We start from the raw sequence: 15,610 nt of genomic DNA on the forward strand, positions 1-15,610 counted from the left end.
TATATATCATAATCAGCCAAATCGTCAATAAGAGTGGGTATGAGTACAGATTCAGGAGTTGGAACTATTGTCAGCCACCTCCTGTACGAAGAGGACCAAGACCGAAAGAAACGTTGACTCACTGATCCTCCTGGCCAGGAGCTACACCGTGGATGTAGGAATGTCATTTTGGCTGGAGAAGTGTGATTAGCTGAGCGCAAAAAGAAGAAAAATGATCAAGACAGGGGGAATTGAACTTCCTTAAGGCTATATAACAGACCTAGAGTACAGCTGCACATACCTGAGGACGTTCCAGTAATGAGAAGCACAGTGACGTCCAAGTACCACCGTCCACCCAAGACCCAACATCCAAAGGCTGAAGACCAGTTGCAGGGGCCCACAGAGTGTAAGATCCACTGTCCAAGGTGAGACCCAAAGCAACCAAGAATGCATCCAACAGCCTCCAAGGATATGCCTGAGTCAAGGTAGGGGATGTGGTCACCTATGGAGGCAGAGGAGGAGCCATGGCAGGATAAGCCCCGCCTTGGAATGTACCACTGATGGATAGCAGAGGTAGGTGACAAAAAACCATCTACCAACAGGTGGGAAAGGCAGGACTGAAGAACACCACCAGGGCACTAATCATTGGCAGTACAGGATCAAGTCCTGAGCACTAGGACGATGGAAGCAGCCCAGAGAAGATCCGAGATGGAGACAGGGAAAGTACACACTGAGAGATACGACCAAGTGGCAGGGGCCATATACAGGAACAGACGCAAAGCATGTGAGCTGCAAAACCCCCAAATCCGGATGGGAACGAAGGACTATAAAGAACAAGGCTGAGATCCCGTGGGACCTCCAGATCCAGAAAGATAAACAAGTAGTGGAGAAACAAGCAGACATCTTGATGGTAGACAAGATGCAGAAAACAGCAGTGGGGAAGAGATGTAGTGTCCCAAGTGATGGAAACATCCAAAAGAAGGAATATGAGAAGTAGGAAAAATTGTGGGCGGTTAACAACCAACTTCAAATGTTTATATATATATATATATAATATTTAATTATTTATAAGGAATCTGAAGAAAATTCCAGGTGCAAACCTCTTTATTGGATTTGAAAAATATACTGAACCTCCAATATATTGTTTGGAATATACTGATTGGAAGAGCTCCAACTGTTCATTTCTGCCTTCTCCAAGTTCTTCCCAGCTCTGAAATATACATGTATAGCACATCCTGGCATGTGGATAACCTTTGTAAATGTTTCACTTTAGTCTGAACATTCTGGTTTAAATCCCACAATCTATTATACACCTATGGCTTCTCATTCTTATTTACAGTACTCTTTACATTCCAAGGCCTTCAAAAACTGTACCCCTTACAGTGATTAAGACTTAAGCACATTTGCAGTGAGAATGAAGTCTTCCTGCAGAGAAGTATGGAAATGTGGGAATATTTTCATAACTGTGGATATCCTAAGAAATGTATAGAGGAACCTTTTGTCCGTGTTTGACCCGTTCAGGGAGTAGACGCACTGACCTATAAACAATCTATAAACAAAACCTACTTAAACGTTTCAGAATTCTCCAGGATGAGGCGGCGACCTCATCCCTTTTTAAGGAACCTCCACTAATCTCCTACAGACGAGACAAAAACATCAAAGACATGTTTTTCATGAGTGAGATAAATGACCGCTCGGATAATAACCGTAGTACTGTAGCCTGCAACCGCTCTAGATGTACTACATATAAACTCATTAACACAGCCACTAAAATAACTAGCACGAAAGGATCAGTCGTTATCAGCTGCAGGAGTTGTCTTAGTTGCAAGAGTAGCTTTAGAGAGATCAAGAGTCTTGTTGACTGCTGTATTGAACACCTTTAAGGTTTTAATTGTGGCAAGGCATTTTAACACCAACAAACACTGCATTAATGACATATCTATTTGCATTGCCAGTTGTTGCTATGGCAGCAATTAAATTAGGCAGCAATGAAAAAGAGTCTACACTTTAAGAACTTAAGAACCCCATAGAAGGAATGTAACGTTTTAAACATCTACTTTTTCATACATACCAACGTCCACCTGCTATAACTTCAGAAGCATTTTGCTTGCACAGCTTATGAAGGACCTCTGTCGAAAACGTCCTGTTTCTCTAGAAACTTGCGTACTTCGCTGCAATTTTAACTCACTCTCTCTCTCTCTCTCTCTCCCTCTATCTATCTATCTATCTATCTATCTATCTATCTATCTATCTATCTATCTATCTATCTATCTATCTATCTATCTATCTATCTATCTATCTCACTGTAATCTGTGTTTTAGTACCCCTGCTCTCTCTCTCTCTCTCTCTCTCTCTCTCTCTCTCTATCTATCTATCTATCTATCTATCTATCTATATATATAATCACTGTAATCCGTGTTTTAGTACCCCTGCTCTCTCGCTCTCTCTCTCTCTCTCTCTCTATCTATCTATCTATCTATCTATCTATCTATCTATATAATCACTGTAATCCATGTTTTAGTACCCCTGCTCTCTCGCTCTCTCTCTCTCTCTCTCTCTCTCTCTATCTATCTATCTATCTATCTATCTATCTATCTATCTATCTATCTATCTATCTATATAATCACTGTAATCCATGTTTTAGTACCCCTGCTCTCTCTCTCTCTCTCTCTCTCTCTATCTATCTATCTATCTATCTATCTATCTATCTATCTATCTATCTATCTATCTATCTATCTATCTATCTATCTATATATATATATATATATATATATATATATATATATATAATCACTGTAATCCATGTTTTAGTACCCCTGCTCTCTCGCTCTCTCTCTCTCTCTCTCTCTCTATCTATTTATCTATCTATATATATAATCACTGTAATCCATGTTTTAGTACCCCTGCTCTCTCGCTCTCTCTCTCTCTCGCTCTCTCTCTCTCTCTCTCTCTCTCTATCTATCTATCTATCTATCTATCTATCTATATATATATAATCACTGTAATCCATGTTTTAGTACCCCTGCTCTCTCGCTCTCTCTCTCTCTCTATCTATTTATCTATCTATATATATAATCACTGTAATCCATGTTTTAGTACCCCTGCTCTCTCGCTCTCTCTCTCTCTCTCTCTCTCTCTCTCTCTATCTATCTATATCTATCTATCTATCTATCTATCTATATATATATATATATAATCACTGTAATCCATGTTTTAGTACCCCTGCTCTCTCTCTCTCTCTCTCTCGCTCTCTCTCTCATTCTCCTTCTCTCTGCTGCAAACAAGGCCATGACACCATGCAGTTGAGTATCCCCCAGAAACGAGATGCAAGTACGCCCAGCCCTGTTTCTCTCCAGCTCGGACGCCCAGAGCTCGTCCCTGGTGGGCTTCGCCTAGAAATCGGAATTAAAGCCACCACTTCTAAAATGGGAAATCACATTTTTTTAGCCACTAAATCTCGAACATCCTTTCCTATAGCTGTGCATGTGGCGTGGCGGGGTGGAGGAGTTTAGAGAGTACAGTGGGCCTCACTCTCTGTTCTCCTGTGCTTTTCAGCCGATTGTAGGGAGTTGCCTTGAACATGCTCCCATTTTGCAGATTCATAAGCAGAGTGATTATGTTTTAACATGAGGATCAAAGTACTGGATTTTGGGGGACAAAGTCTAGAGATGGATGTTTTTCCTCATTTAACAGCAAAGAAACCTGAGTGAGTCTCTTATACTAAAACCATAGAAATAGATTGGTAACATGTTCCTGGTAAAAAAAGATGTCTTCTCTTTCGAGTTTCCATTTGTTTTTGAACGCAGTATCCCAAAATAAGGATCCTAGTGCTTAAGGGTAAGTAGGCAGAACCACTGTAACCTCAGCTGATCGATACACTCACATCCCGGTCCCCCTGCCTCGCGTAGGGAACTACTACGGCACGCCACGGCCGGTGCACATCGGGCCGGACAGCCCTCCCATCACCTACCAGGAGCACCGCAACCTGCTGAGGAACTTCCGCACACGCAGCAAGAGCCTCAGCAACCTGGAGAAGGCCATGGAGGAATGTGAAAACAGCGAGGAAGACTCCGGCCTCTCAGGTAAGCGGGAGTGTTGCGTCCGCCAAGACACATTCTGCACGTTCCCTTCGTCCGAGCCCTTCCACAGATCCCGGATCTGGGGGGCTTTGATTTGCTTCACGGATTCAGTCTGGCAGCGCCACGGTGGGTCTGCTTCTCCACCCATTCCCCAGCCACAGCAATTGGCAGGCTGCAGGGCCCGTCCTGTTAATGAGGGACTAAATGTGGAAGCGCGCGGTGTGGGAACCGAGAGCCGTAACCGCGTCTGGAGGCTCTTGAAATTGGCGTTCCTGCTGCGTTCATAAACTCGAATGTTTTTGCTGCTGGGTAAATACTGGACTGAATCTGTGGAATGGAACAAGGTGGAAGCTGATAAGATTGAGAATGGTTTCTCCCAAGATACTGATTAACATTATACACAGTGACACTAATAATGTTCCTGTAGTTTGACATCAAGATCAGCTGATGGCGTTGTACTGCAGCGACTCTGTAACATATCTGGATTCAAGGGAGCAGTACAAGAGTAAATCTCTGGTTGATGTGAGGTTGCATTTTCCTCAGAGGTTGTTTCTTAAGCCGTGTTCCCCGAATGCTATTTCCTCTCCCTAGCAGGGTCTGCAGGGGCGAGCAGCGTTCCACCCACCACCATCATCTCCCCCAATCAAACCTGGGACTCGGGCGGGGCTCGGGACGGGGGCGGGCCCATGGAGAACGGAGCCCGCGGCGGGGCGCTGCCTGAAAATTGGGAGATGGCATTCAGTGACTCAGGAGAACCCTACTACATTGAGTGAGTGAGAGAGAGAGAGGGATTGAGAGAGAGAGAGAGAGAGAGAGAGAGAGAGAGAGAGAGAGAGAGGAATGTGGAGAGAGAGAGAGATGGGGGGAGAAAGAGAGCGAGATGGGGAGAGAGAGAGACCGTGTGAGCGAGAGAGATGGAGAGAGAGAGAGAGAGATTGGGAGAGAGAGAGCACATGAGAGAGAGAGAGAGAGAGAGAGAGAGATGGAGGGAGAGAGAGAGAGAGCGCGCGAGCGAGATGGGGAGAGAGAGACCGTGTGACAGAGAGAGAGAGAGGGATGGAGAGAGAGAGGGAGAGAGAGAGAGAGAGCACATGAGAGAGGGGGGGAGAAAAGAGATGGGGGAGAGAGAGAGAGAGAGAGAGAGAGAGAGAGAGAGAGAGAGAGAGAGAGAGATGGAATGGAAACTCCGTGTGTGCAATGGAAACACCACATATGTGACACTACATGACACTACATAGAAAATGCAGTCAACAGTGTATCACATGGGACGGCATGCCACATTGTAGCTTGTATATGAGAACATCTAAAGACTTGCATATTCATGATGAATGATGACATCAAATGACATCATATGAAAGAAAAACTCACTGAACGTGTGCAAATTTTTCAGTCACAACTCAAAGACGACGAGCTGGCTGGACCCTCGGACCCACAGTAAAGAGGTCGTCAGCAAGACGGAGTGTGAGTCTTCCTTTGCTTTCCCCTTAGAGCCACTACACTCTCTCTCTCTCTCTCTCTCTCTCTCTCTCTCTCTCTCTCTCTCTCTCTCTCTCTGTCACTTTGTGTCTCACTCACTCATTTCTCTCTCTCTCTCTGTCTCACTCATTTGCTTTCGCTCTCTCTCTCTGTCCTCTTTTTCTCGCTCCTTCTCCAGAATAACCCAAGAGATTAATGAACTCCGTAAAAGCCATTCGCTGCCTCTAACTCTTCCCTCATTTGCCCTGGTTTTATCCCTTGCTCTGAGATGCCTGTGTTCATTCCTTTTAGAAAAATGTCCTTTTCAGCTGTCGCTCAGTCAGCCATTAACACGCAGACTTGCTACTAAAGGTTAAAGAAACGTACGTCTTGCTTCTGCACATATCCATGTCAAAGGGAGTAACAGTACACTCTGTTAGCCAGTAGAGAGTGCCAGTGTGTAAGCATGTCTGTGTGTGCTGTGACCACAAAGCTAAGCCTACAGTCTCTGGACTTTGGTCTTAAATGAGGAATTAGATATACACTCTGATGACATGATTGGTAACACTTATTTTGTGCGTGTGCTGTGTGTGTGTGTCTGTGTGTGTTCGTTCTTTTGTGAATGTATGCACGTGCGCATGTTCCCCAGTGCCTCCATTCACAGACCAGCCGTCTGATCTTAAGGGCTATTCCATACACACACGCCTGTCCAAAGGGCCTCGGGGGTTTGGCTTTAACATTGTGGGTGGCAGCAGACCCAGAGAGTTCCTGCAGGTGTACAGCGTCACACCTGGAGGTCCACCTGCGCTAAACACAGGTACAGCTACAGCTACAGCAGTATGAACATGGCATCTATTTAAAAAAAAACAAACAAACAATGAACACATTTTGCTGTGCTATAACCAACAAATGTCTGCTTCATCCACTCAGCGCTGGCACTGACATGATTATTTTTGCTGATCAACAGATTTTAATATCCAAGTCCAGTTTCCCATTGCATGATGAAGTTTTAAAATCAGAACTGGCCACCAGAGGGCATCATAAAGACCAAAAACCTAAAAACCAACCGACTAAAACCTAAAATGCTGTATCTTGATCATTTCGCCAATCAGCTGACTCAACTATAGTTATTTAAGGCTTTTGAGAAGTTGGAGTCTATAGAAAAACATAATATGCTACAGTCAATTGATCTTTGAGTTATAGAAATGATACTGGTCTATTTGTCACCTACACTTAAGATATTTTGATGCAGAATTAAATAATTTTACTGTCAGTTTTACTATAAGTAGTCTTGTAGTCAAGCAGTCAATGTTTTTCCATACCACAACAGAAATGTAATTAGGCTAAACACCTCTGAGGTGGAGCCCACTCTGACACTCACCATTTAAAAGGGATTACAAACATAACAGTGTGATAATACGGCCTGTGCTTGGATGTTTTTGCATGAAGACGCACACTAAGTCCTAAGAAGTGAGCGTTAGGTGCCAGTCGAGTTTTGTGTCTGACATTTGAGAGAGAAGAACCTCTTACAGTTGAAATCTCATGCTGATACGTGGCAGAGAGAAAGAATGGGGAATACTAGAGAAAAGATCAGAGAAGGGGTGCACGAATGGTGGGTTGTGGCCAAAGCAAGCTGTTCACACTCCCAGTTCTGTATCCTCGTATCGCTCCTCTCTTCACTCTTTTCTTATCTCTTGTTTTCTACCCCCCCGTTTGCCTTTCCTTTCCTCTCTCTCTCTCTCTCTCTCTCTCTCTCTCTCTTTCCTTCCTCTCTTAGTCTAGGTGGGATTACAGTGATGTGATTGGGAGGGTCTTGTGGTTTGAACCTGATGATCTGCCCTAATCCTGATGGGATTTTATTCCCCCACTCACAAACACACACACATACACACACACATACACACATTTGCAATTTTTTTTTACGTTTATTCTGTTAACACCCACAGACACTGGCACACATATATGTCTGCTTATGCAAATAGCAGATCACCAGGAAGGCAGCCTTGTTCCCACTCTCGCTCCCAAAAATTATTATTTTTTGTTTATTTGTTTGTTTTGATGAAGCACGACCACTGTTTATATTTCTTAATTCATATCGTTAATCTCTCTCTGGCTCTCTCATCCCATGCCATCAGCGGACATCCTGGTTTACATCAACGACACCTGCGTGCTGGGTATGTCCCATAAGGAGGTGGTGGAGATACTGAAGGCCGTCCCCATGGGACACAGCGTGGACGTGGTGCTCCGTCGGGGCTACCCCATGCTCTACAACCCCGACGGTTGCCCCAAGACCAGCCTCACGTCCCCTGCCAACCCCACCCCTGCCCTGGGTGCCGCCCAGGCTCTGCCTCCCTCCGAGGGGCTGCCCAGGCTCAACCGCGCCATGTCCCTTCACAACGGCTTCTACCCCCGCCTGCAGAAGGAGGTCCTGGACGCCAATGGCAACATGGCGGCCCCGCCCTCCTACCCCATGCCCAATGGAAACGCAGCCACGGGGACGGCCATCGCTTGCTCGAAGCCAGCCCCGCCGCATCGGGAGAGGATGAGCTCCAGCCACAGTGACACAGAGGTCAGCTCTGTGGTAACACGCAGGTAATGCTCACGCACACACATACACGGAATGCACAAGGAGGAAGTCGCAAGGGCTTCAAATTTGAATTTGATATCCACGGAACCATAAGAGAAATTTTTCAAATCTGGACATCCAGTACCATGAATATGGTATACGAGGTGTTATATGCTTTTATTATGTAATATTTTAGCTTTCTTTCCTTTCTTGTTTCGCTTCTCCCTTTCTGCCTGCTTGCCCAGAGCCTCCCTCATCCGTAGCTATAACAACAACACCCTCCCCACCCCTTCACTGGCCCACCAGAGCTCCAAGTCTTCCGAGAGTGACATGTCCAGCGGTGCCCTTCCTCTGCCCCAGCCCGAGGTGGGCCCTTCCACCGCCCCGCCCGGCGCCCCCAGTGGCCAGCGGTCCCTCGCGCCCCAGGCCTCGCACGTGCTCACCCCCCCAACGGAGCTCCCGCCCTGCGGCTTCAAGGGCTGCCCGGCGGCCGACCCCCGGCGGCCTGCCCCGGGGGGTCTGGCCACGCCCGCCGGCGCACCCTCCGTCGCCGCCGGGGCCGGAGCCGGGGGCGAGCTGGTGCCCGTGGCCCTGGGGAGGAGCGATGGGGGGGGGATGGGCTTCAGCGTGACGGCCGGCGGCCAGGGCGGGCAGCTCGCCCTCGTCAAGCGCGTGTGGGACCGGCGACAGTGCCCCTCCCTGCAGCCTGGTGACGCCATCATCAAAATAAACGGCGCAGACGTGCAGAACCTCAGCTTCGCTCAGGTAAATGGGGAGGGGCTGTGGTGCGACCCAGCGGGGCGGGGCCACCGTACTGGTCAGTGGAGCGGCGGCCAATCGTGCCGGACCGCCGCCTGTCGCCCCGGCGCCACGCGCTCTCCGGCCTGAATACTGCACTGTTGAAATGCCTCCCGTAAGTGGCGTCTATATTCGTTTGTTCTTCAAATAAAACTGTGTTGTTTTTTCTGTCCACAGGTGCAGAGAGTCCTACAGGAGCATACGAGACAGGGAGAGGTGGTTCTGCTCGTTTATAGAGGAGGTAAGCATACTACACTTACACACTACATGCGACTAAATCTATATGAACAGTAGTCAGTGAGTCAAGACTCATTACATATTCTCCTCCCCTCTCCCTCCATAGGGTCGGTCTGCTCGCCCGTCTCCCCAAACTCCTGCAAAGCCATCCCTCCACCTCAGGGCCCCGTGGACCTGACCTCGCCCTCCTCAGACGCACCGACCACGGCCAGCCAGAGCACCGTCTCGCCCCGGTCCCCCTCCAGTGATCTTCCGCCACTGGTCCAGAGCACCAGCTTCCTGGACTCCGTGCCCGTCACCCTGACCATGGAACCCCGGGACCTGGATGGGACGGAGGGACCAGGGGCCCCGTGCCGTCGCCTCCACTCTGGGAGCCGCGTCCAAATCCCAGGCGGACGGGAGGGGGGCGGGCCCCTCCCAAAAGCCTGGAGGTGGAGCTGAGGAGGCGGGCCAGGGGAGGGCTTCGGCTTCGTCATCGCCACCCAGGAAGTGAACGGAGGTTGAGCGCAGGAGCCTTCCAGCTCTTTGGCTTCAGTTTGACGCCGCTTGCTTGGAGCTGGAGTTGCAGTCAATAACTATGAAATCAGCTTACACGACAAACACAATGCAAGTGCGTACGTTTGGTTCACCCACGCCTTTGTCAGCCCTTTTAGTGCAAGAGAGCAGGAGTGTGAAATGGTTTGTGGTTTTATTTTTTTGGGAGGGGGAGTGTTTCTATAGGTTCTTGTTACAGAAATTGGTTGCCAAAATGGTGGTAGCTGCTTGTGTGTTGATTTCGCCTGCTGTAATAATGTATCGGTCTTTCATGGCGCGCTGCTTTTCCTTCACTAAGGCCTTGAAGTGTCTATGAACGAGCGGCGCTATTCCTCCTTCCTAGGCCAGACGTTACTGGTCCGGGACTGGTATTTAAAGTGGAACTCTAACAAAGTGTCATGCTTTAACTCTGGGAAGGCCAATGGTTTTATCTTTGTGCTTGAAACCGAAAACTGAAACAATTACATCTTACAGCAGCCATCAAACGTTCTAAAATCCACAGCCGTCTCGACCGGTTTCGAAAAGTCGCAACTCCGTATAGAAGTAGCCAGGCTGAGCGCGTGTGGTCTGTCCTCCTTTGCCCCGCGTGACCTGTTGTGCACTGTCGTCCCCGGCCAAGGCCGAATTTTTGCATGCGTTCTCCGTTTGCTGTTTTGATATCGCAGACGTGGCCGTTCGTTTTTTCGCAACTGTCTCTTCTTTCAAAAGCCTAAACAGCGTCTGGGGCTGCAAATTAGCTTAAGCTAGATGCCCTCAACACATTACATGTGCCACATTTTATAGAACATTGTTTAGCTGTATTGTCCCTGTCAAAATAAGCAAGTAATGAAATAAAACTTCAACGTGGAAAACAAGAAGTTTTTTGGATAGTTTAGAGCAGTTTAGAGCAGCATAACTTGTAGCGAAAGTGAGGCGGTGTGTGGCCTTGGTCCCGCAGTGAACCTGAAGCAAGTTTAGAGGGATGGGGTCCTGAATAACACCCCAATCCTGCTTTGGTTCAGTCGCTCAGGGCAGGAGAGTCTGGAGACCCTGACGAAGAACAAATCCCCAACGCCAACACCTCCTTCACACTTTTTGTCTTCACTGTACAAAGAAAGGCATTTTTTTATTCTTCTCTAAACTTGTGAGTCACTCGGCTGTGCCGCAAAAATGAGCTCAGGGACAACAACAGCTCATTAGCAACTTAATCACGATTAAAGGGTCGTGATTGGGACTGGCTGTTGTCAGGGGAACACTGATGAACACTTGAGCGTTAGGCTGCGATGTGTAAGTTAGGGCCGTGAATTGCAGTGCTTTAATAAAGAGATTGCTTATCTTATCGTGCAGCCGGACATCACCCCTGTGAAGGTGCACTTCCTGTTCTGCAGGTTATTCAGCACAGTGCTCAAGAGGTCAAGAGGTCAAATCAGATGAGGCATGAATGCCTGTGCTTCAGCTTGGAATGGCATCTGGTTCAGTCACTTGCTGCCTGCCAGGTTATGCAGCCATAATGTCTACATCTGTTTACCCACTACCCTTTTTGCTGTTTCTTGTCTCTTTGTTTTCTATTGCTCACACATGTACTCTTTTCATATGTCTTTGCTTATCACTGTTTAGGTTGTCCTCCACACACACACACACACACACACACACACACACACACACACACACACACAACACAGAGCCCTTTTCCCATGCAGGTTCTATGGAGAGAGGATTCAGCATTGTATTAAATCTCTCCTGTTCTAAAATACACACACACACACGCACACACCCACCCACACACACACAACACACACCCCACACCCCTTTTCCCATGCAGGTTCTATGGAGAGAGGATCCAGCATTGTATTAAATCTCTCCTGTTCTAAAATACACACACACACACACACACAACACACACACAGAGACCTTTTCAAATGCTGGTTCTATGGAGAGAGGATTCAGCATTGTATTAAATCTCTCCTGTTCTAAAATACACACACACACACACACACACACACACACAGAGACCTTTTCAATGCTGGTTCTATGGAGAGAGGATTCAGCATTGTATTAAATCTCTCCTGTTCTATAAATCCACACACACACACATTCACACACACACACACACACACACACACACAGAGACCTTTTCAAATGCTGGTTCTATGGAGAGAGGATTCAGCATTGTATTAAATCTCTCCTGTTCTAAAATCCACACACACACGCACACACCCACCCACACACACACACACCCACACCCACACCCCTTTTCCCATGCAGGTTCTATGGAGAGAGGATCCAGCATTGTATTAAATCTCTCCTGTTCTAAAACACACACACACACACACACACACACACACACACACACACACACACACAGAGAGACCTTTTCAAATGCTGGTTCTATGGAGAGAGGATCCAGCATTGTATTAAATCTCTCCTGTTCTAAAATACACACACACACACACACACACACACACACACACACACACAGAGAGACCTTTTCAAATGCTGGTTCTATGGAGAGAGGATTCAGCATTGTATTAAATCTCTCCTGTTCTAAAATCCACACACACACACACACACACACACACACACCCACACCCACACCCCTTTTCCCATGCTGGTTCTAAGGAGAGAGGATCCAGCATTGTATTAAATCTCTCCTGTTCTAAAACCCACACACACACACACACACACATTCACACACAGGAACACGCACACACACACACACACACACACCCACACCCACACCCCTTTTCCCATGCAGGTTCTATGGAGAGAGGATTCAGCATTGTATTAAATCTCTCCTGTTCTAAAATCCACACACACACACACACACACACACACATTCACACACACACACACACACACACACACACAGAGAGACCTTTTCAAATGCTGGTTCTATGGAGAGAGGATTCAGCATTGTATTAAATCTCTCCTGTTCTAAAATCCACACACACACACACACATTCACACACAGGAACACGCACACACTCAAATGTACTCCCTGTCGTAGTTTCTCTCGTCACCTCCCTCCCTCCATATCTCCCTCCCTCTCTCCCCCCCTCACCCCCCCTCTCAGTGCAGGAGTCCACACTGCTCCCGTCTCTCTGCTCTGTTGGCTTCCTCCTGCATTCCTGTCACAAATCTGTATTACGTTCAGAGATTTGTGGCCAACCCTTCTTTCGAACTTGAACTCGAAACGGAACAGCTCGTCAAAACATGCTGGAGCGACTGCAGTGTGCCGTGAAGTCTGTGAAGGACTCTAAACGTAACTACTTACTCACTCCTTCACATCCCTGACTGTTTGAAGGGTCTGACGGTTCAATTTCGACGTAGTTTTGGCAGTTTAACAATGTGTTACTCTGTTTCTTCGCATGCCACGAATGCTGATTTAATGCCTTTCCGATGCGCTTAGTTTTTTCTGAACTTTCTGTCTTGATTTGCCGTGCGCTGCCACTTGTCTTCAGCCGTGACGTTTGTACGTAGTACGCACCTGACCGCAGGGAACAGAGTGTGCATGGGCGAGGAACGACTAAACAGCATGCCTGTGTGTGTGTGTGTGTGTGTGTGTGTGTGTGTTCGGAGACAGAGAGCTTTCTGTTGGTTAGGAAGTCCTGGGGCAGTTTGCGGTATTTACTGTGATCCAGGTTCCTTTGATTTCACCCCAGCTCTAATTATCCTGCTTTGGTGACTCTGAACTCTGGAATACCTAGAATATTTCCAGCTGCCTCTGGGTGAGCTCCACTCATGAATGGCCTAATTTGATATGGATATTGCCTTATATAGCATAGCCCTCCTCTGGTCTGAGGGAGTACACCTTTCCTCTTTGGTCTTCTCGCTTAGCAGTTGTTCTTCTTGCACTCCTGAAGTTATTACATCCTTGTAGTCAGAGATTTCAAAACGGCGCTACCCGAACCATTCACTGTCAGTCACTGCTCACTTATGACCAGGTTTCATGTCAAATTCGGAAACGTACAAAGTTGTAATGTTGTTTGTTTTGGGCCAATAAATCATTGACAGAAGAAGGACAACAGACTGAGCATGACATGAAGTGAAACACTGGTCAATACTGGCCTAGCGCTATAAAATAAGACGGTACAAGAGGGGAACGCTTGCAGCAACCTGTTTTATTTTGTGTTTTTGCATAAGGAATCCAAATAGGTTTTCAGAATGTCTCTGTCAGCCATAGTGTTTCGTTCCAGTACTGGAAAAGGAACGTGGATCCCCTAAGACTACTGCTTGGCACTGAGCAGGGATGTTCCTGAGGCCAGATATAGAAAAGAAATCCAACAATGTACATTTTAGAAGTACATTTGTACATATGTTAAGTGTAATAACAGCCTTATTTATGAATAAATAATATAAGATTACTGTATGGTTCACCAATTTTAGCCTGGGATGCAAAAAAAACAGTTCAGATTTTGTTGCCCGGTGTAAAGTGGTGAGTCACAACAGTAAAGAAAACCTGATCCATTTTCATGACCTGCAGTAACATAACATGCAAAATGGTGATATTACTGTTATCGGGATAAACTGTCACATTACACTTTTCTTAGAATGTAATGGATCAGTACATACGTTTTCTGTTAAAAAAATAAAACAGCCTGCAAACAACAAAGAGTGTCACGCACGTAAATAGGTCTGCTTTGTAATGAAAAAGACTCCATATTGGTCTATTACACCAATATTTATTATATTTATTCATTTTTACACCATTTTTTCCTCCTGTATATTATTGGAAACATTTAAATTAAGACACTACTTTTTTACATGTTTGCTGTTACATTTGTTTGCAGTTTGTGTTATCTAACTCCAGAAAAACTATCATGGCTCATGAAATACCAAGTATCGTGATATTTTGGTCTTCCCCATATCGCCCACCCGTACAGTAGCCATTCCTTCTGTGTCCTATCAGGAACTGTGTGCATGCATCTTATCAAGCATGCGTGCTCACATTCACATGATCTCATGTGAAGAGAATGTGCCGTTTTGGAACTAAGCGAATCTCATTGTGTACGGTTGCCTATTCTTGGTCTTGGGAGACCCTGAGATTGCTATGTTTACCATGGTGTGATTATATGCTTATGTAACTGAGTTCCAATATTCTGATGGTCCATTCTTTTAATTTTAAGTTAGGATCTGGGTTTGTGCTATGGGTTAAATCTAGGGAACAGGCCTTAAATAGAGCTGTCTCTGATGCATTATGCTGGGAGGTGGTCCAGGTGTTTATTTATTTTTTTCGTGCCCTTGTGTGTGTTTACCCTCATATTTTGAGTCCCCATGTCAAGACAGAAAAGCAGCAAATGGTGAGATATTAAACACACAGCAGGGCTTTCTGTTCCTGAACACCCAGGGGCTATGAGAGGTATAGGTCTAAAGTGTGTGTGTGTGTGTGTGTGTATGTGTGTGTGTGGAAGAGAGAAACTGAGAGCCTAATATGCAGTTAGGGTTATGTTGAGTTATACTGGCTGGTTTGTGTTTGGTAACAGGAGTTGTGACATTTAGTGCCTCCGCGCTGTCTTGTGTAAACACCCACATGCCGTTGTCCATTTACCTTGTTAGCACTGAACACATTCCTGAAGATAGCAGGTATGCAGGCTCTATATGTGGTATATGTGGTTCACTTAGTCTGACTTACATTTATTTCACTTGTTTTTAGTTTATTGGATCCTATATTTTGTTTTTATACTTTGTGGTGTTATTTTATTTAACCTTTGCATACACTGTCTCGTGTAAAGCTTTTTTTTTAAAAAACAAAATCTATGTAGTTAAGGCTATATAGATTAATAGCTATATACTTAAGATTATTTACATTGTTGTTGTTGTTGTTATGGTTGAACTTTAAAATGTACTTGCAGAATGAATGAAAGGCACAAACTAACATTTAGTTATTTGAACTATGCAGACCTGGTGGTATCCATATGATATACACACACACACACACACACACACACAACAGAGAGGGTCCTGTGTGTGATCATCTGTTTTT

At 46.0% G+C, this 15,610-nt stretch overlaps 1 protein-coding gene across 1 annotated transcript in view; it reads left to right on the forward strand.

The window, feature by feature from the left end:
* The window catches only part of magixa (MAGI family member, X-linked a), a 35,535-nt gene that overhangs the window by 9,787 nt on the left and 10,138 nt on the right, over window positions 1-15,610 (forward strand). The window contains 11 exon segments of the mRNA XM_035521875.1: window positions 3,888-4,061; window positions 4,650-4,827; window positions 5,449-5,519; window positions 6,163-6,330; window positions 7,649-8,105; window positions 8,325-8,844; window positions 9,055-9,118; window positions 9,221-9,435; window positions 9,437-9,532; window positions 9,534-9,563; window positions 9,565-9,613. Of these exon segments, the coding sequence (XP_035377768.1) occupies window positions 3,888-4,061; window positions 4,650-4,827; window positions 5,449-5,519; window positions 6,163-6,330; window positions 7,649-8,105; window positions 8,325-8,844; window positions 9,055-9,118; window positions 9,221-9,435; window positions 9,437-9,532; window positions 9,534-9,563; window positions 9,565-9,613 (2,022 nt within the window).

This window comes from Electrophorus electricus, chromosome 23, assembly GCF_013358815.1.
Source record: "Electrophorus electricus isolate fEleEle1 chromosome 23, fEleEle1.pri, whole genome shotgun sequence".
Classification (NCBI taxonomy): domain Eukaryota; kingdom Metazoa; phylum Chordata; class Actinopteri; order Gymnotiformes; family Gymnotidae; genus Electrophorus; species Electrophorus electricus.